This window comes from Anser anser (genome assembly GCF_964211835.1).
Source record: "Anser anser genome assembly, chromosome: Z".
In the NCBI taxonomy this organism is placed as follows: domain Eukaryota; kingdom Metazoa; phylum Chordata; class Aves; order Anseriformes; family Anatidae; genus Anser; species Anser anser.
The window spans coordinates 83,011,564-83,033,504 of record NC_139723.1 but is presented as its reverse complement, the minus strand read 5'-3'; the positions used below and the strand labels follow the sequence as shown (position 1 = coordinate 83,033,504).

General features: G+C 38.3%; 1 protein-coding gene across 1 annotated transcript in view; it reads left to right on the top strand.

Moving 5' to 3' along the window:
- The window catches only part of RIT2 (Ras like without CAAX 2), a 194,030-nt gene extending 176,026 nt beyond the window's left edge, over positions 1-18,004 (top strand). Inside the window, exon 5 of the mRNA XM_083816185.1 lies at positions 16,699-18,004. Coding sequence (XP_083672311.1) covers positions 16,699-16,926 — 228 coding nt within the window. The 3' untranslated portion in view covers positions 16,927-18,004. The remainder of the gene's footprint in view (positions 1-16,698) is intronic.
- The last annotated feature ends 3,937 nt before the right edge of the window (positions 18,005-21,941 follow it).

The window sequence follows — 21,941 nt, the reverse complement described above, 5'->3', positions numbered from 1 at the left end:
TGGAAGCTGCATGAAAGGCAATTCACAGAGTGGGGTGTCTGGAGAAGCATGGCTTCGTGGCTCCTTTCCATTGAGCATTTAGTGTCTGTCAACTCAGTATTTTCAAATGGAAAGCGATGTCATTAGAATGTTTTCAACCCGATGTAGTTGGGAAGTCATAACTGCACATTAATAAAAATAGGGACAATCCAGCATTTTATAAATCAGCATTTTCTCCACTATATTCTGTATAACTGTAACAGATGGGTAAGTTGGTAAGTTGTGATGGACCAACAGAGATGTGTGATTTACTGGCAAAAAAGAAAAAAAAAGAAAAAAAAAAAAGCTGGATTGCACACACATCCACACACACAGTTTTAAATTTAAATAACATTTTTGAAAGGAGGGGCTTGGTTCTGACCCCACCAGTTGGAACTGGATCTACCACCTAAGAATATTAGGTGTTACCTTTTGGTTTGCTGATCTTTAACATTTTCATTAATGACCTAGGCATAAAAATGCAGGAGTATACTAACAAAATTTGCTGATAACACAAAGTGGGAGCATTTTCTGTTTCGAAGAGACAGGATTATTGTAGAGGAAAAGCTGTGTGACCCAGAGGAGTGATAGAAGTGGAATTAAATGTAATTGTAAAAAGTGCAAAGCCATGCCCTTAAGGACTAATAGCAAGACTGTTTGCCATAACACATCAGCTGGAAGGCAGAAGGGGAAGTCTTGGATATATCAGCCACTTACAGGGTTATATCACCCACTTACAGGGTGATTATAAACCACAAACCTCATGCAGTTGTGCATAAAATAAATCTCACTTCAGGAGGTATCTGGAGTGATATGTACAACAGAGGCATGGAACTATCAACGGTATTATAGAAGATACAAGTGAAATATCAGCTAAGATTAGCTTTAGTTACTCATAGATGATGATGGCAAATTCAGATTGGAACAGGTGCAGACAGAACATATCAGGCTAGTCCTATCTGAGGAAATTAAAGAGAGCTTAATTTCTTTAGCCTAGGTAAATAAAAGTAGATGATAAAAATACTGTGCATATACATATATACACTGCATAAGCAGTGACATAAATAATTGTGAGGAAAAATCATTTAAAAGTTAAGAACAATGATGGATAACATCAAATAGGTATTAAGTGGCAAGGAACACGTTTTGCTTATAAGTGATGGTTTCTGATCATCTTGCCACAGCAGAATTTATCCAGAACAGCATTTCAGTGGGAATGAGGTGGGGCAAAAGGTTCGTTTTCCTTCTGTTTTTGAAGGGGATGATGTACTGTCATTGCCAGAAGCACTGAAGGACTGAAATAATGACAAGGATCTCTTAAGAATCTACGTCATTCTTCTGAACATCCTCCCCAGGTGCTGAGATACCTATTTCTCTACAGTGTGTGAATAATTAATTTCATTAAGTTAAAATTAGAGCAATTGCTCCTAATCATTTTTAACTTGAAATTTGCAGCTTCTGATTTAGACCTGAAAAAAAGAGATTGTTTAGCCTAAAGCTTGTCTTTTTTTCTTTTTCTTTCTCCATTTATATCATCTGGTTTGACAGGTACACTGCTGCATCTCCTTTTGTACCAGTGAGCATTAAAATAGAGTTCTAAACATAGCTTTTCATGTACTCATGACCACCAGTCCTACTAGGTCAAACGAACAAACAAAAAATCTATAATAGGATACTTTCAAAATGTATTTTTCTTTCAATATCTTATTATTCTTCATTCATCTTGTTCTTTGTTTTGTCTTCTGATTTTTTAGACATTCAGAAAAACTTAAAACATCTGAAAATGTTGCTCTAGAACTATAAAGATGCAAATTTTTAATTAGTGAAGGGGAAGAGAAGGGTAGGAATAGATGCTTTATGGGACATATTTCACTTGATTCCTTGCACTGGGAATCAAAAATAGCTGTACATTCTGAAGTATTAATTTTTCAGCTGTGGCTATGTGCCACTCCAGCTATAACCTTTCCAGCCCATCCATTTGCTCATGCCAGGTACAATCTGCAAGTAGAATGCCACTGCTATACATCTCATGTCCTTCTGTAAACCATGCACTCAGCCTGCTGACCACCAGCTCAGCAAAGTTTTGTTTTGGTTGTACCTAAGAAAGGTGAAAGGATAGAGATCCTTACCCAAGACAAGGAAATTATTACAACTGATGAGCGGAGTTAAACATTTGTATTTTGTGTGTGTGACGCTGTTGATTTCACAGGGCTACATGACTTACAAAGGCACAGAACAGTAGTAAAAGGAAAGAAAATGAGGCAACATCAGACACTTAATCCCTAGGAGACCAAAGAAATTGAAAACTGTTAAATCCTATTGCAGATGAGCTGTAGTGTAATTTTTGTTTTAAGGTATTTACTCATCCCATAGGTGCAGCTTTTCTGCAGTACACAGTGTGCTCTGCCATCAGATTATGGAGTGCAAAGTTCAGCACATGTTCCAGAATAAAAGCAATATTGAATAGTGGGTATAGATCAAAAGAGTTTATCTTTCACAGGAGATGTTGGAGAAATTAAACCATTGCTGTAAATGTCAAATCTGCATAGGAAAGCAGAAGCAAGCCACCTTATACATGGGTGGGTCTCAGTGTCCAAAGCTGTATGTATATGCAAAGGTGCAGTCATTCTGGATTAAAAACAAATACACTTTTAGATCCCTTTAAGACATCCCTGTTCCCTTCCTTCACTATCTACCACCTCCCTCCCCACCCCTTTTTTTATTTTATTATTATTATTTTTTTATTTCTTGTACTCTGATACACCACCTGTTCAGTGATGGATGACTACTTGCTACCAAACTGTTTCTTTAGATCCTGAACTGAGGTGTAATAGGAATGTTTCCATTTGCTTCAGTAATTTTGCTTTATTTGTTCAACGTTTTTTCCCATATGGTGTGAGAATTGAATACTTCTACTCTCTCTTTCATTGTCTGAGGTCCTGAGGCCATATTCTGCCCTCCTTGATAACATATGGTCTACTTTGCTACTGGAATTTTTATTAATAAAATATCAGTAAGAAAAAAAGAAGATCAGATCAAGAAGATCAAGCTATTAATACATAAATGTTGTCTTAAGGAAAAAAATAAAAAAATAAATAGCAGAACACCACCAGTAAATTCAAGTCGTGACCCAAATCCATGGGGCAGAGTTTTTCTATTTATCTCAGTTCAGCAACTTCATCTACATGTATATTCCTTGGAAGAAGATTCAGTGAGGTTGAAGTGCTGAAGTGCAGGGGACACAACTGTTGAGTGCACACTCAGGTTCTTAGATAGTATTGCACAGGCTGTGCTGATGTTTCTATTTTTAAATACTAATACCCAAGCTAGGTAGTTTAAAGCTAAATCAATTATGTCCAAATATTTTTAAAATATTAGTTGTATTGGGGAGAAAAAAAAAAAAAAGAAGGATGATACATTTCTGAAGCAAATCCAAATCCTCCCAAAAGTCACATGTCAGCACATGAAGGACAAAAAGATGCCTGGGAACAGCTAGCATGGATTTACCAAGGACAAATCATGCTTGACGAGCTGATTGTGATCACCTTCAGATGACTGACTCTGTGGATGTGAGATGTGGATTATGCTTACCTTAATTCTAACAAGACATTTAATGCAGTCTGTCAGAGTGTTCTTGTAGCCAAACAGGAAAAGTATGGTTTAGATAGGTGAACTACAAGCTGAATGGAGACTTGGTTGGACTACCAGGCTTAAAGGGTTGGGATGAGCAGTACAAAGTCCATCAGACAGCAAATTTCTAGTAACATTCCTCAGATGTTGATGCTGAGGCAATAGTTATTTGTATCTTTGTTAACAATTAAATGCTGGGACAAAAGTTCATCAAGTCTGTCAATGATACTGAAATGTTGGCAGGTCAGGTGTACATGGAAGGGACATGGCCAGGCTGGAGAAATAGTCTGACAAGAACCTCATGAAATCCAACAAAAGCAAACATTGTGCTGCACCTGGAATGGACAACATCATGCAGCAGTACCATTTGGGCACTACTGGGGAGAAAGCTTTGCAGGAGCAGACATAGAAGTCCTGGTGAAGAATGAGCTGACCATGACCCAAAATTGTGCCCTTGCAGTGAAGAGGGCAAGATGCATCTCGGGTTGTATGAATAAAGGTGTAGACAGTAGGTCCAAGGAAGTGGTCCTTCCTCTTTGTTCAGCACTTCTAGGAATGCATCTGGAGTACCCCAAAGAAGAAATATCTTGATGTTCTGGAGTGAGTTCAGCAGAGATCTCCCAAGAGAGACTTGAGGATGGAGCAGAAAAAGTAACAGCACAGCCTAAGAGATCTGATTTGGTGGATGTGCTCAGCATGATGAACCAAAGGGGAACTATCTTGCTGTCTTCACCCACCTAATAGGTAGATTGAAGACAAAGCCAGATTTTTCTCAGAGGTGCACAGTGAAAGGATGAGAATAAATGATGCAAGTTGCAGGACAAAAAAAAAAAAAAAAAAGATAAAAAATCTCATTACATATGAGGAGGTTTGTTTCACCATGCAAATGGTTAAATACTGCAACAAGAGCCAAAGGGACTGTCAGATTTCCTTCCTTGAGGGTACTAAAAACATGACTCAACACAATTGCTCAGTGCCCTGAGTAATCTGCTCTGTGTGGACCCACAATGAGCAGGAGCTTAGACCAGATGATTTACAGAGATCTCTTCTAACTTAAATTATGCTATGATTTTCTGATTTCAATATAACTTTAAGCAGACTGTATTTGCTTCCAGTTTGAATTGGTGTCAGCCACAGAAATGGTCTTTTCTCTCCGAAGGACCTGAAGGTGGTCATGGAGCTGTGACAAGGAGAGGGTCAGTCTGGGTGTTAGGGAAAGGCTCTTCCCCAAGAGAGTGCTCAGGCACTGGAACAGGCTCCCCAGGGAGGTGGTCATGGCACCGAGCCTGCGGGAGTTCAAGAAGTGTTTGGACAATGCTTTCAGATATATGGTGTATTTTTTATGTACACCTATGTGGAGCCAGGAGTTGCGCTTGATGATCCTTGCAGGTCCCTTCCGACTCAGGATATTCTATGGTTCTAAATGAGATCCACGTTCTTTTTCTGCCCAACTTGGCTCAAAGATATCGTAACTATCCTCTTATTAATATTCCTTCCATTGAGCGTAACAAAACTTTATCACAGGCAGTTATCGTTTTCTAAACCGTTTAATAACACCCGTTTTATTTCTAAGGGTAAAAAAATAACGGGGTGATAACATGTCCCGAATTGCTAGTGACAGCAACTGTTAAGGCTTGAAGCACTTGCTGTTTTTCACCAGCTGTTGTTTTTAGTATCAGCAATTTTATTCCCCCAAACCTAGGCCTATTTATGTATACAAGGAAAAAAAAAATAGTAAATTATAAGCAAGCTTCCTGAGAGAAATCAAATGAAATATTGTATGTATTTGTCACTGCTATACCTGTATGGCTGGGGAAAGATGTCACATGTCCTTTCTGTGGCCTGAACCATGGTTTTGCTTGGTGATCTACACCAGTTCCAGATTTACTTACCAGCCACCACGATTATCAGTGATAAAACACTGTTAACATTTCATCAAAAACTCTTTCCCCCCATAGAATTATTTATGTATTTATCTTAAATTATATGTTATATGTTTCCTGTCCTTCATTTTCAATCTTTTCTGCCTGGGAGAACACAGAAGCAGCAGTTCACCTGGCTTATTGTACTCCAGGTTATGACCTACCACTTTATCTCTCATAGTTTCTGGAAAAAATCTTTAGAAGAGGCAGGAGGGAAGCTTGGCTTGTGGCATCCACACTACACACATTGTCTCTTCAGCTTTTCAGTGCCTTTTCCAGAGTCTGGCAAGATTGCAGGTTTGAACTAGCTAGCTGCCTGAAACACAGGAAATAAATCTCAGAAAATAGCTATCATCTACAGAGGAGCTAATGCTGAATGCCTCTTGGTACCAAAGGGACTCTTCAGAGAAGTGTTTTGTCAGCATCCACATCCAGGTTTTGCTGTAAGGCCAACCTTGTCTGCCAGCTATATCAGAGAGGCTTGGTCTGACCCCAGCCACATTTGTAAACGAATGCATGTGTACATGTTTATGCCTATAGACACATGTTCACACATGCCTCTAGGTAAACTGTGCTACAGATTTTTCAATGGAGGACTAAAAAGTCTATTATATTTGATAAGAATATGAGTTTTTCAGCCATAATCACAATTTGGGCTCCCAGGGCATATTAATACAGCTCCTTTTATACATCAAAAAAGTATCTGCATAATTGTATGGAAACATCATGGATAGAGGAGGTTAAATAGATGCTTCTAGCAAGGAGTTTCAGCCATTCTGTTTGTTAAGAGTCTGTTTTCTTATTTTACCCCTGCAGCTAGCATAATAAAGATGTAATTTGTCTTCCTTCCCTCTACCTTCCTTCTACCTTGACTCCTCTGTTTCTCTCTTCTTGTCCCTTCACTATTTCTTTTCCTCTGTGGCAATAAACATGAACTACTTGGGCTATCATCCCAAATGAACAAATTGTCTTCTCAGTCAAAAATTAAGATTCTAGGAGAAAAATAAACAAACAAAAAAAGCTATTGATTGATTGTAGAATATCATCATTCCTTAGGTTTCTGTCAGGAAAGACTCCAAGATGTCTTGAGAATGTATTCAAGGAAGTTGGAGGCTCTATTCAACAAAATTAAGATTCTGCTAGCTGTTAGCTGTTACTCTGTTTTAAGGTGCTTGGTCTTCTCAGTAAAATTCAAAACCCAGAGGCAGCAAACACAGAAGAGTTATCCAAAGAAACTGCCTGATGAATGGGGAGGTTGCCAACAGCACAAGATGCACGAACAAGTTACCACGGAAACTATCCAAGTGCATGTTCTTAGCCTGAAGCAAAAGTGAGGTAATTTGAGTTAGGTTAGCAGGCAGTAAGAAAGTTTGTTATGTCTAATTAGCTAAATGCATTCTTGCAGCTCTTCCTACCCACTGGCCTTTCAAGATTTTTAATTTTCCACCCTCAGCACATTCATTTCTCATTGTTGCCCCTTTGCAGTTCTTCAGACTGAGTATTCTATTCTGCCTTGTCCACGCTGGCAGACCACAAGATGGAGGAAAGTGGATGCTCCTTATACAGTTGTCATTCCCACTTTAAGGCTCCTATGTCATGGGACTCTCTCTTTCAATACTCCTGTGACCAAGAAAAGACCCTTTGCTCACACATGAGCTCCTTTCAGCACATAAGAAAGGAGCTGAAAAGGATCACTCCAGTGAAACTTCAATGAATTCTTTTTCAGTCTATTCATATTCTGCAAAAGTGTAATATTTTGGCTGAACTAATATTGACATGGGGAAGATCAATGTCATTAGTTTAACAAAGATACTGTGCAAGTATTCTCCTTAATGAGATGGTCTGACAAACCTTCCCAATAAACTTCAAAATTTCTAAATCCTCAAAATTAATTACATGTTCCAGGAAAATTAAACAACAAACCACGACTCCTATTTGCTGATATAACATCCCCCTCTTATTGTATTGAGCATCTTTTCTTTGAAAATCAACCCAGGTAATAGGTCAAAAAAGAGAACATTGTTCTGTAGGTTGTCCATAAGGCACTTGGATACCCAACACATTCGTGATGCTTGCTTACTTCAGCAAATGGCCTCAGAAACAAATAAACAAATAAATTATGTTGCAGTCCAAATACATTAAAAAGTCCCTCTTCCTCCTCTCAGTGGCATACCCACTTCAGTAGCCTGGACAGAATCGTCAAATCACAAGAGATGACAATTGCATGGAGGTGGAGAGAGATTTTCTTCTCACTGCTGGGAACAGCATGGTGTTCACTGTCTGCCTGCAAGCATTTTCAAATTATAATGACAGAGAGGTTTTCATAGGTTACTAGGTTTTATGGAGATTTAGTCAGTACTCAGTCTGCTCAATACCCAAGTCCTAATGTAGAATTGAATTCAAATGACTACTGAAATTTGAATTTCTAACACATAAATGACAATGGCTTACGCCAGCATATAGACACATACATATGTGGGCTGTCTGTACTGAGCTCATAGTTAACCTGTGCTCTCAAAACAGTAGAAATCACTTTCATTGTTGAAATAAGAATTCAACACTACTAACTTTTTTTTTTTTTTTAAGGTCTAAAAAGTACAATTAAGCAACATTTGCAGCCTCTTTTAGCTTTTTTTATTATTATTATTATTTTTGGGGGGAGTAACCATCTGTTGTTAGCAGATGACAATTGAAAATGTTTCGGAATGTTTTGTTGTTGCTTAAAATATATGAAAATTTTCCTTTCTTGTGAATTTAAAAATGCAATTAGTCCCTTGATTTTTTTCCCTGAAAAAAAAATAATAATAAAAAAAAAAAGAATGTCCTGAGCTGAACTGATGTGGAAACATCCTCTTTTTGCAACCATCTTTTGACCATCTGCCTTCAACTGAGCATTGCAATCAGAGTACCTTTAAAGATGATGGACAATTTAGAAAATTGTCAGATCTCTGAAAAATGCTTTGAGCAATTGACCCGTACTTGTTCATCCTGAAGACCGATGCTAAGAATTTAACACTTCCAGATTCTCTTCAAATTAGACCCAGAGCTATTGCTGACTGATGCAAGATCATGTGGCTTTGAGTATACAATTCAGTCAGCTCCCGAGGCCATCTTTCCAGAAACATTTCCTGGTATAAAGATGTCTTAACTCACTCATCAGTCTCGCTTTTGACAAGATAAAGGCAAAAGATTACAGTCTGTCGTTGAGAAGAAAAACTTCAGAGTCTAACCTGCAGACAGCACCCTAGTTCTGTAGTGATTTTTACATGAAATGAGAGCATGGTTTAATTATTTGGCATTAAATCTGTGAAATAGTGAGGTAAAATTAGCAGAAGGTGTGAACCACAGACCTAGGAGCCTCATGTGTTTTGCTTGCTTCATGACTAGGCAACTTCATGAAGAATATTTCTCTTTACTCAAAGCAACATTTGACCAAAACAGGATGGCAAATTACTTGGAGGCATAACTCCCACTTTACGTCCAATGAATCCAATAATAATAATAATAATAATAATAATAATAAATTAATCTCTTCAAAAAGGGAGAAAGAATGGACAGAAATCAGTGCTGGGTAATAATCTCCTTCACAAAGCTTGTGATAAAAACCTTAATAAATTGTGCAAGTTTGAATTAGAATTTGACCTGGAAATTTTTCGTATGAAAAAGTCTAAGAGTGATGCATTTAATGAAATAGCTAGTAATAGCATAAGAGATTTCATGTAAGGTCATAGCAGTGATCTTAGATAGTCAGAAAATGTCTGTCTAATCTAAGAGTGGTAAATAGCCCTCAACAATTTGTGTTTCATTTGGATCAAATAAGTGTATCTTCCTGGTTCAGAACGATGAAGTGAGGGTTGTGTTTCATATCTCACTTTTGTAACTAACTAGGTGGAAAGTTGGTAATTTGGGACAGATGAGTGTGCCCTGTTTTGTCTATAAATTTGTTTTTCTTTCAGACTATTATAAAGTTTTCTCTAAAAACATGCAAACTTAGTTTTACAATCCCACATTCTCCATCTTCCATCCCCTACAAATAAGCCCCAAAGCTTACCACAGAAGCCACAATCTATTATTTTCTTCACTGCTAAAGCCATGTTTTCCTTCCTCTCCAAATGCAAAGACCAGGCTAAAAGGAGAAGGGAAAGAATATGTGAACATCTATAATGGAAGTTTTTTTTCAGAGGTGGGAACAGATGAGGTTATGAGATGTCTTAGTACTGTGCCACAAGGTATTTCCATGTCGTACTGTGCCACAAGGTATTTCCATGTCATCCAGTCCATCAGGGCATAAATTCAGACAGAAAGACAACATCTTTTCCTTGGCCACAGGCTGCTAATGAGATCTACCCTCTTGGCCATTTGAACAGCAGTAATTCTGAAAACAGTAAAAAGTATCAGAGTGGTGAGGTAGAAAGAAAAACATGGAAAACTTATGAGACATATGAGACCAAACTGAACACATTTCAATACCCTCACAATAATGATGAATTGTATGGTTGCTTTATCTCATCTAGCCTTGTAATCTAGAAAGCCAGCAAAACTGAGCCTGCAGAATTGCCTGCCATGAAGTCAGAGTGAGATTTGTTCAACTAATTACTTCTGAAGATTTCCAAATAGTTTTAAGAGTAATGGTGTTGACATCAAATTCTCCTCTCAGGTTTCTGCAGTGTGTTGTTATTTACTGCTCAGGTTGCTGAAAAGAGGTGTCTGTTCCGTAGGGACTGAGGAAAAAACTCAGGTGCACATATCTGCTGAGTGAAAAATGCTGGTTTATGTCAGCTGAAACTAGTTGTGGAGTCTTGTGCAAATCAAATCGGTAACTGCAGTGTATATATTTGCAAATGTGATCATACATAAAGGTTAGAAAGTTTAATTTTTATCTTAGCAGTTGGAAAAGTTTCAATGTTACATTTTTAAGCAATAATTCACACTTAAGTTCAGTTTAAAATCCTGAAACAATACAGAATGTTTGGATTGAGGAAGATGGAAACTGGAATATTTAACACCACGTATTTTATTGTTTTACTTTTGCATTTACTGCACATTTGTTTAGACCTGACATATGGTCATATTGAATATCTGGTCACAAACTGGAAATAACTGGTTACTCACAAAGCCTAGTCTCCAAAATTTTTTTCATCTTGAATTGATTTCCACTTGATCTTGTTGTTTTCTCCTCCTTTCAGGGATGTCACTGTTCAGTGGCAAGACTCTGATAGGCAGTTTATAAATGTAAATATCTGAAGAAAGAGGAGAAGGGTAAAAGTGCTTGAATCATTTTTTATTTTCTTATTTTTTAAAAAATATTATGTGAACAAATAACAGTAATGTTTGTCTTAAAAAGACAGAAAGATTGATTTTTCTGTTCCTGCTGGCACTGTTCAGGTTTTCAAACCAAAGCCACTGTTGTAATATCTAAGTATTTGAGCTTTGACCTGAACAATAGCATTTCGCACATGGAAAGATCCGTAAACCATCCTGTGGAAAGTCACTGCCACCATGGCTGTTGATACAACACTTGTCAGTGGAAAAAAATAAATGGCAAAGGTATAATAGACCTGCTTTGGGGCTAATGCATTGGACTGCTTGCTTTTTAAAACAGGAAGGAAATGCTTACAGTGAAAGCACTTGTTCTTTAGGAAAGGGTGGTGGCAACATAGGAACACTCACTTCAACCTGTGTTGGATCCAGTCCTATCAAGCAAAACCCAGAGCTTGTCCCTGTCCAGAATACTGGGTAAGTCCCTGATGTTCATCTGTGCCGGGTAGCCAGGGACCACCTATTTTTTCCTGGTACCTTAGCCACATTGATGAACTGAGAAAGGTGAAAATTAAGCAGTCCTGGTTGTTGCTGATCATTAAGAAGAAATCTCACAGCTGCTTCGTGGGAGTGCCTTCAGCACAAGCTCAGTGGTCAGAGCTGGGATCAATAAAATTATCATTCATGTCAGATAGGCAGAACCCATCTTTCACTTTTTGTTGTCTGGAGTAGCATTTCTTACTTTCTAGATCCATGAGATTATTTTTCTTTTGGCAGATCTGTATATTGCAGACCCAGGATATTGGCAAGACCTTTGATTTCTTCAGCTCCTTTTTCCATGGCATGTTATAGGTTTATACCCATACCAAAAGTTTATTTAGTTTGTTCTAATATGCTGAGGGAATAGATAATATTGGGAAGGAATGTGAATATTTCTATGGATTCTTGTAGATTGTCTTCCTCTCTCCAAATGGATATCCAGGTACTGATACACAACCTGGCATGTGGGTGCTTGGTGTTTGGAACAGGGTGTGTTGGGAAATAGAAAAATTTCCATATGGCTGAGACACCCAGAGATGACATTGATCTTTCCTAGACATCATTCAGAGCACTCCTGGCTTCTTACCTCCCTCTTAACTTGCTATGGTACAAACAGGTTTGCTCAGGATGCTGCTTCCCTACCTGTGTTTCTAACCTGTTACATTTTGTTTATCGCTCACATAAGTAATTGCCTGTCAAAAATACTGTCCATGCACAGCTTGATCAAAAACCACTGGAGTTCTTTCTATTAGCCTCAGTGGGACTTACATGAGCACCGTATTCACCAACGTGTGTCCTATTCTGTCTCTGATTAGTGATCAAGACTGCATGTCTCCAGGAAAAAGCACTCTCAGAACAAAGTTTTTTGGTCTATAATTACCACTCTGTTTCCCATGGCAAAGTTAATGAGGGCTGCCAGGGTGGAGGCCTAATGAAAACTTAGGAGAATCCTTCCAGCCCGTGGCATTCCACCTGCAGAGCTCTCCATGGCAATCAGGAGCTGCCAGTCACAGGGGGAATCTCCAAAAGCCAACTCAAGCAGAAGATGCTGTTGCAGGGATGAGATGTTCAAGTGGAAACACACTGCTTACCTGCATGAAGACAACCACTGGCTTACCCAAGCTGATACTGTTGATTCTGCTAATAATACAATCTTGGTCAAAGAATCTACTTTGAGATGCTTCTTTTCTGCCTTGACCAAAGGAGAGGCAGAGCTAAACACAAAACAAGCTGATTCAGAGGGAGATTTTCCAGCTAATGACAGTCCAAGAGCAGAGGTAGACTATTGATCTGTTCAGTTTTTGCTCTTTCCTCTTCAGATCCAGATATCTTTACGTTCTGCGTATGGGGGCCCGTGTTGCCAGTGCCTCCCCACCCACCTTCCAGCCCCTGTGGCTTTGTGCTCTCCTTTTGGTTGTGCAGGAGTTGACCTTAGTGGGAAACGGTCTGTCTTAAAGATGGCAACTCATCCATCATGGCTTTCACAGGCTGTCAGCACTGCATTTAATCTCACTTGTAATTTTCCAGGGGAGGTTTACAAAAGCCACAAACAGAATCTTAATGTTATAAAATGCTGTTTGTAGCCAGTGAATACTTCTTATCTGGATGAAGCTGTGCTGCGTTCCAGCTGCCCTGAGCCATCCAGAGATGAAAAACTCCCCAGTTCAGCCTACAGTCCTCTGTGCTATCCACGGTTCAAATGCTGCTACAACAGCTTTATCTTCCCTCTCAAATCACATGCACCCAACTGGATGCTTAGAACCATGCACTTTTCAGGGAAAACATGAAAAGTGTGTTTTCCCAGGGCTCATGTGCATCTGTGAGGCCCCACTGCCCATTTCATAGACTTGTCCTGGGGGATCTTGCTCTTTAGTTACACAACAAGCTTCACGCCCTGCTTCTCTAAGTCCTGATTCACATACCACCCCAGATTCACAGTTTTTAAATGAAATTTGGATTCAGGAAGCTTTTGCCAGCTCTGAAATCTTCATCTTTCATTATCTTCACTACACCAGCCTTCTCCCTTCATTCCCTTCTTCAGTTCACCAGCAAAGGAACACGCTAAAATGGAATCAATATAACCAGAATTGTACTCCAAGAAACAATGCCAGATTCAATCACAGAGGGTTACTCTAAAAATGAGATATAAAGCTCTGCTTCCCAGATATATGTTCAATAGAATGACCTCACTCCCTGACCCATCTGTCCGTGTCACACTGACAGATCATGTCATCTGGTGATACAGACCTGCACAAGCTGCAATTTGTCAACAAGTCCCTGAGCTGTGCAGATCTGGGCTGGATTTCTATGATATAGTTTCTCTTCTGGCAATAAGATGGGAACAAGGTAAATCCCTGGAATTAGGTGACCTCATCAAGAGCTTTATCCCTTGTTTTTCATTCCATAGGTGGCTAGCCTCTGGACCAAATTACAAACAGAAAGATGAATGTGTATTTTTCCTCTAGACACCTGTCTGTGCTTGCACGTTTTTTTTTTTTTTTTTTTTCAGAAAACAGATTAATTAAATTAGTATGGCTATATTTTCACTGGTGCTGGAAGCGGTAGTGGTAATTATGACAGCATTAGATTTCTGAGAAGCCTGTTTTCAGCCTTGAAGCTGAAAAACTTTGACTAAATGTCCTGAAACTATTTGTGCCAGGTGTCTTCCTTGTGCTGAATTACTTCATAAAATTTCAGCAAAGTAGTTAATCAGTTCCTGAGGGCAACATTTAGGACAAATACTATGCTTTGAAATTAACTATTTCCATTAATATCTTTAATGTTGTCTCCATAATTTGGCAGGAAACTGTGAGTCCAAAACCAAAGTTTTGTTGCTTTTTAGAGAAATCCAGTAAAATTCGGCCAAGTTACAAGCCTCCAGCCACAGAGAGGATGGGAAGAAGTTTTTCTGCTCATTTTATTTCTCCTGAGTATTCTCCAGTTCTCACAGCTTATAGTAGACTTTTTTCATTACAGAACATAGCATGTCTTCCCTGCAATTTTTCTTCCTTGCAGGTGGGAGAAAACACATATTTTGATCCTAGGAAAGACAAACATGGAAAGAAAGACGAATTAGATGGGCAAAGACTGGAAAATCATGGAGCAAAAGAAAAGGCAATTTCTGATATTTGAGTAGTGCTGTGTTTGTACCATAATTATATGTACAACCTTACCATTCTTTTATCATATGGATGTTTCTATTTATAAGCTTTTTTTTATTATTATCTTTTTTTCCTTTTCAGTAATGAATGTATAAAATCTTCACTGAAACTACAGCTCTGTGTAATGGTTTGCTTAGAACTGCAGTGTCTCTAAATAAATATATAAAAAATAAATAAAATAAAACCTCCTTCAGCTCAAACAAGGCATAGCAAGAGAAAAAAAAAACAAAAAAGATTAAAAAGTCCAAAATAGACCAGGATAGTCTCCTATCCAGACAGTCAATTTCTCAATGGTGCCCAATAAACATATTGAATCACACATTTTGCTTACACAGCTGCCCAGAGAAAAACAAGGACCATATTGCTACCCATCTCCTTTTGCTAAAGGTTGGCAATTATAGCAGTTGGAAAGCGATAACAATCTTTCATTGTGTCAGTGAGTATTATTCAGGTTGGCATACAACCTCCCTGCTTAGCTTTACAATATTCTTAATTAAATTAAGATTAAATCTATAACATGGAGGTATGACCTACTGATATTACAAAGTCTGTGACTTGATGCAAAGGTGATGGGCAGAAATTCTGTGGTCTGTGTTATATAGGTACATGCTAGGTGCAGATTTCTTCCAGACTGGAATGAACTGGTGTTTTGTTTCATGCAAAATCCTGTTTCTCACTGTGTCCAGCTTTACAGATAAATATACAAAATGCAATAAGGTAGTGTCATAAGCTGATCATAAAAGGACATTCTCCTCATGGTAGGTATGAGAGAGTTTGTTTATATCTTGAAACATAAGGGTTTATTTCCCTAATAAATATAAATGACATTTTGGGAGCATAAAGGTAGAAATAAGAAATAAAACTAGATTAGTTCTGTGGCAGACAGTAGCAATTGATTTTTTTTGTAACCTAAGATGATGTAGATTCTCACAAGGCTGTCTCAAACTACTTAATCTACCTTTTTTTTTTTTTTTTTTAAATCCAGATGGTTGGAAAGTTACTTGAATAAATCATGTTATATAAACACAAATAAAAACAAAGGCTAGATTTTCTCACCTAAAACTTGAATATGTTCTGTACATTTCATCCATATAGTTTTACGTCTGAATACTGAAAATAAAGGATATTCTATTGGCTGGTAAGCTAGCCTAAAATTTAGCTAGCTAATAGGGTTTATTCCTTATTTTGCTGAAGACTTGCTAATGTTACTGTATAAGTCTCCAAAAGTGCAAAATATAGGTAGGTAGTAGGCATTCATTACTCCTTGTGGTAAGCATTTAAACTCTATCTAGACCACACAGTCAGACTATACAATTAGACCAGTAATCAGCATGCTGTGCACCTTTTCTATGGAATTAGCAGGCTGGTGGGCAAGAGGTCGCTAGTATGGAAATTTTAGGAGTTAGATCCCTGTTTGAAAATTCAGGCAAATGAAAAAGAGCTGCCTTGATTCCTTCTAAATTCCTGGAGATTCTTCCCCTTATAGTTCCTCAAAGAAACAAAGATATATTTCCTCAATGTTCTCTGAGAATAGTAAGTACATGAGACCACTTAAGGAAGATGACCTGAAAAGTAAATAGATTTTGGGTCTTCATATGGCTCAGACATGAGCTAAGTGATAGGATTATGGGTCTGTCAAGACCAGAGCACTTAAAAACATGCTCAGAAATTCTTGCGACTGAAAAATCTGAAGGTGTGAAAACTGATGTGCTTTCAGCTTCAAGTCAAATTCCCTTCAGGATTAGATGAGTGCTGAACAGGCATTTTCTGGGACCATATTTCTACTGAAGTCTTTTTGACCATCAGTTTTAGTCTGTAGAATAAAGGAACCAATGCTCCCAAGCCTTAGAGGATTAGTGCACTAAAGAGAGGAAATACTTGGAAAAAATGGCACATCAGAATTAGGGAAATAATATATCCAAGTATATGAATATTGTCAGTATGCTCTGTTCAAACATGGATTCCATCCGATCATTTCACACTTGAATCTTATCTATGTAATAATAATAGAATATTTTCCTGTTAAACTAAAGGTTGGTGGTTTGCCTTAGGAGTGCCAATCTAGTGGTACCCAAAAAGTCGGACTAGATATACTTTTATGGCCTCCTGTTGGTTCGTGCTCTGTGAATTAGGTGATATTTACAGATTCTTTTTTTTTTTCCTTGTAGGTGTCGACTGAAGAAGGAATGAGCTTAGCCAGAGAATACTCCTGCTCCTTTTTTGAGACTTCTGCTGCTCTTCGCTTTTACATTGATGATGTCTTTCATGGACTAGTGAGGGAAATCCGAAGGAAAGAGTCCTCACTGCCCATGGCAGAGAAGAAGATGAAGAGGAAGGATAGTCTGTGGCGGAAGCTGAAAGGATCCCTGAAGAAAAAAAAGGAAAGTACAACCTGATGGCAGTTCCTCATGAGCCACCCCTCAGGAGCTGACCACAGTAACCTGTAACAGTTTGAAAAGGCAGCATTGACACAGCATCTTCCAGACCAGGTCCTGGAGTTTCTTCCCTTCAGCCCTCATGCAGAAGTAGCTCCTTGAAGGCCCAATTCATGGTTGCCCTGTGGCTCCTCTGTATTATATATCAAGTCACTTAGCACACCCTCTCATCTTCTCTCTCCACATCTGAGTGGAGAAAATACTGTGCTTTTTCCCTGTGGTCCCTGGCTGGTCTTCAAAGGCTAGGAATTGAGCCAGCATCCAGGACAGAACAGCTTCTACCATTTCTAGAGTAAGGGATGCACGTATTGCCTCCTCTCTGTCCATGCATGGGTCATTTCTTCATCCCGGGAATGATTAACATTCATTTCAATGGACATTTTGACTGTTTAAGAACTTTAGTATTTGACCTTCAGCTTTGCATTCACATGTAGGTTTAGGGTTAGACTGTGCTCAGTCTGTGTCTGTGTGTGTGAGCTGGGACCAGGGGAAACACTGGGGGCTCACAATTTTAACCCTGTAGAGACCTATCCTGACCATGTTCTTTCCATTTAGCAGGAAGGGTTGGCAAGCATAGCACAAGTCCCACACTAGCCATCCAGAAGGCTGCAGGGTTATAGCTCCATCTCCTCTACTTACTCATCAGAACTGGCTAGCAGAGGTACATTGTCCTACAGACACACAGTGGATTGGCCACATTCATGCAGCCCACCAAGAAGTGCACAAAAAACACTTCCCAAAGTGGTGCAACTCTGTCCCACCATAGCGTCTGCAATGTAGCATTTAGCCCTCAACTTACTACAGAATTGCATCATGACAGTCACTGTCTTTCACTGTCCATGACCATCCAAGTGAATCATTTGATTGATTAGTTGGACAGGTCTTTTAAATATTCCTTTTTAAAGCTGGCATGAAGTAGAATACAGTCTCATTTACTTTTTTTCCAGACTTCTTTTAATATTGACTTTATTTATAAATTTTACAAGTAAATCATGCATACATTTTGTCAAAAAATAAAGATCGTGAATTCCATGAAGCTATCCTTGTAGTCAGTGTCATTTGTGTCTGTTCTATTTAATATATTCTTAGAAAAAAAAAAAATGCATTCCTTAGTAAATGTTCATTATTTTTCTCTTTTATTTTTTGACTATATATTTTAGAGGAACCTGTGGGAAGGGGGGGGGGGGGGGGGGAGTTGATTTGTTTTGGTCAGTTAAGTATGAAAGGGTTACAGTTTCATGAAAAAAATCAGTTCATTAAAATCTGGTGTTTTATTCTTTACTTTCTCTTCCATTCAAGAAAAAACAGTGATTTATTTTGACTTGTCAGAAATTTTCCATCAAAGGTATCACTTCAATGTGTATAGTTAGATAACATGTAGCTATATAGATGATCTTTGGAAAAATTATTTTAGAGAAATATAAGCAGATATAAGCATTTAGGTGTATATCCTGACCCCTGCCTCCAACAACTGAAGACTGCATTTACTCTACTATAATTACTATTATTATTTTACCTGTATTGACACAGACATTTTAGGTAAAGCTCCTAAAGACAGAGATGTGCTTGCCCAAAGAGTTTATGAGCTAAGTATTGGTGGAGAGACAACAGGAGGCTACACTGAACAGATGGTGGCTTTGAGACTATAAATAACAAGAGGAACATCTGTGACTGTTCCAATACTGCACACTGCACAGAGGGGAATGAAGCAGTCGTTCCACATGTAAGAGACCATAGAAATTACTATCCTGAGAAACCTTGAGGGATGTTCATTGGTCCTTTTCAGGCAGATGCCTAAGCTTTGAGTCAATTGGAAAACATTTAGTATTGGTTATTATTTCACCCACACTGCTGAGGGACTTACTATATCAATACTGGCTTTGAGTTGTAGTTTTAGGGGTAGCCTGTTTCTAGTCAGCTTGAAATATCAAAAAAGTTGCAAAAGGGCATAGATACAGTCTAAGATTAAGCCTCAAATGAATTTGTAAATTAAACATACCCATTATCAGGCATTAAGGTCATCTGGCATGGAATGATATCTTTCCATACTATTAAACTGTCAGCCTTTATGGCAGGGTTACCATACACACATTGCTGTTGGAAATGGTCCCTGGAGTGTGCTGGGTTCTGCATCATGCTCAGCAACTGGTTAGGCAAGTGCTAGCTGATGTGATCTGAAGCCGTAGTAAGAATCATTTTAAGAATGTAACAGTACAGCTTACATAGTCGTATTTATGTGTACCAAGCCCATGAACTCTCCACATTCTCAGTATCCCCATAGCTAACCTACACATGTCAGATTTTAAAAGATGTCTGGTAATAAGTTAGTAATTTCAAAAAGAATGAGATCCTCTGAGGACCTTCTGTTACATTTTCTGCATGCAACTTCAGGCGTCTGAGTATCTATTGGGCAGAAAGGTCTGGTTTTATCTCACTCCAGTTTAGTCATATAGAAGCTGAGTATGACACCCAGTTATTGAGCCCCTTAGTTAATAAGCAGAGAGGTTCCTAGGGTGATTTGTTCTGTCTAACTTGGATAGTTAGCGTTTGACAAATCACTGCCTAAAATGGCTGCCTCTTTCCAGCTCTTTTATGTTGCTCCTTAAAGTGCAACTTGTGTCTAGGGCTAACTTTTTGATAGCTAAGAGCACATAGGATGAACCCCATTGTTAATGATCAGTCTACCGCCTAACTATGGCAGAATGGTGTTGTAAATGCTTGGTGTTGAATCTTGTCTCTGAAACACCTGACCATCCTTTATTTTTAAAATAGGAATGTCATTCTGATTTACCATCACCCAATTCCTCAATAATCTATAATACTTAACCTCAGTTAATTGAGCAGAGCTGATGGAGGTTATAGTCAGTGAGGCTAACATAAGTCATAACTGCGCAAGAGGCTCGGTGCAGCTGCTTTACCTAATTAATCATTATGATTCCGTCACAGAAGGCTGTATTTAGCTGTCAAGCCTAGCTGACAGAGTTAAAAAACAGCAGGTCTGTGTCTAAGACTTTTCTGTCTCTGACTAGCCTCTCATCTAACCATGTCTGGAAAGTCTGAAGAAGGAAACTGATCATTTTATTTTTCTATGTTGCCTACAGCCCCATGAAGGTGGCAGCTATAACTTACTCCACTGACAGACTGTGTTGCAGTTGGACCATAGCTCAGTTTACTTCCGTTATAATTAAAGCCAGCTAATAATAAATAAAATAAAATAAAATAAAATAAAATAAAATAAATAATAAAATAAAAACTTTGCAAATGTATCTATAGCATCTATCACAAATATATAATATATGGCATTTAATTACCATTCTTCCCAATTTTGGCAGATCACAAGTTGAATCTAGTTGTGAAGTAATTACCTCTGGAGAAGGCTATAAGTCAAGGTAGAATAATTCAGTGCTTAAATTTTCCTTTTTCACATGTTATGCATATAGGCCTTAGGACTTAAACACAGGAACATTCTGTGTTCCCTCACATTGTCAGTTCATGTACAGTATTAACAGGCTGATGCATTTACAAATTATTGATTTTTGTTTGTTTGTTTACAGCAAGAAAACAAACAAACGAACAAAAAAAAAAACACAAACAAGGAACAAGAATATTTTAAAGCTGAATTGTATGAACATATGGCTAGAATGAAAAGAGGGAATTCTCCTCCTTTTTGTCCACTATATAATTCACGTTTCTGTCTGTCTTTCAGCCTGATCCTTTCTTAAACATTTGATCCCTCCCTGTATTGTGTCAGATGACAGGAAAACAAGAAAACGATGGCCCTCAGCAGAGTTTAGTTTCTCGTAGTCATGATTTACATTCTACAGCAGTATCAATGTCTTCTCCCAGAGTGAATGTTACGCTCTCTGTGGGCCAGACTGTGATATCTGTGATAAGCAAAATAGCTGTCATTGGGCCTTCTTGTCTCTGTAGTGACAGCAAAGGCACCTGCTGCAGCCATCTCAAATGGAGATACTGAGATGATGACATCAACTGTTAAAAATTACACTGAAAACCAGCAATCCAGTTCCTGTAAATCAGACAAAGTTTACAGTTAGCTATAGGAGTACACAAATACTTGCCTGATTTTGTACTAGCAACTAAAACTAGCAACATAATTGTCTAGCATAGACAACTATATTGATATAATTCATTTAAATATACTTACGATAGCAGATATATTTAGACACCCCCTTAGCATGTCTTATTTATATGAGTGTGTATCATGCACACTGCTTCTTGTCTATGTCTCTAAGAAATCCCTAAAAATTAGTAAAGGAAATGTGAAATTACAGAATGTGTCTTTCAAACAGTATTAAAATCTCTGTTCTCAGACAATTGAATGGCATTTGGACAGAGTAATGTCTCAGACCACTTCTGATCAGCCTCTCTTTTAGCGCACTTTCTAACTTGACCTGTCCCTTCAAATATGTGCTCCTCCTTAGGATGTCTGCCTCGCAAAATGATTTGTAATGGGGATGGCATTGTCTCACAGATGCTGTGAAAGTCACCCCAAGCGGCATTGCCCTGCACCTCTAGCCTGATTTATTACTCCTTGGTGTTCCTGATCCTAAGCCTCCTCAATCTGAGCTCTCCAATTTTGTTACATCGTGCTGAATTATGAGGTTGTTTTGTGATGAGGACAAATGTCCAATCAAGATCACCAAACTCATCTCATGATCTGAACTTTTCCCCCAAGAGGTAATAAAGACAAGAACATCCAAAGCCATTGCATCACCTACTGTATATCTTCTGTCAATAGATAATTAATGTGACAATGAGATTTTCCCATTCTTGCACTTGGTCATGCATCATATTTTTTTTACAGTGCTTATAGTCTTACAACTGTTTCAACTAGTACAAGACAAAGCTCAAAAAGAACTTTATTTTTCATGGCTGCAGCTGGAACAGAATTCCATGTAAAGAACAATATTAGGAAGGTAAAGCAAAGTGAGCCCTTTATATGAAAATCTCATTGC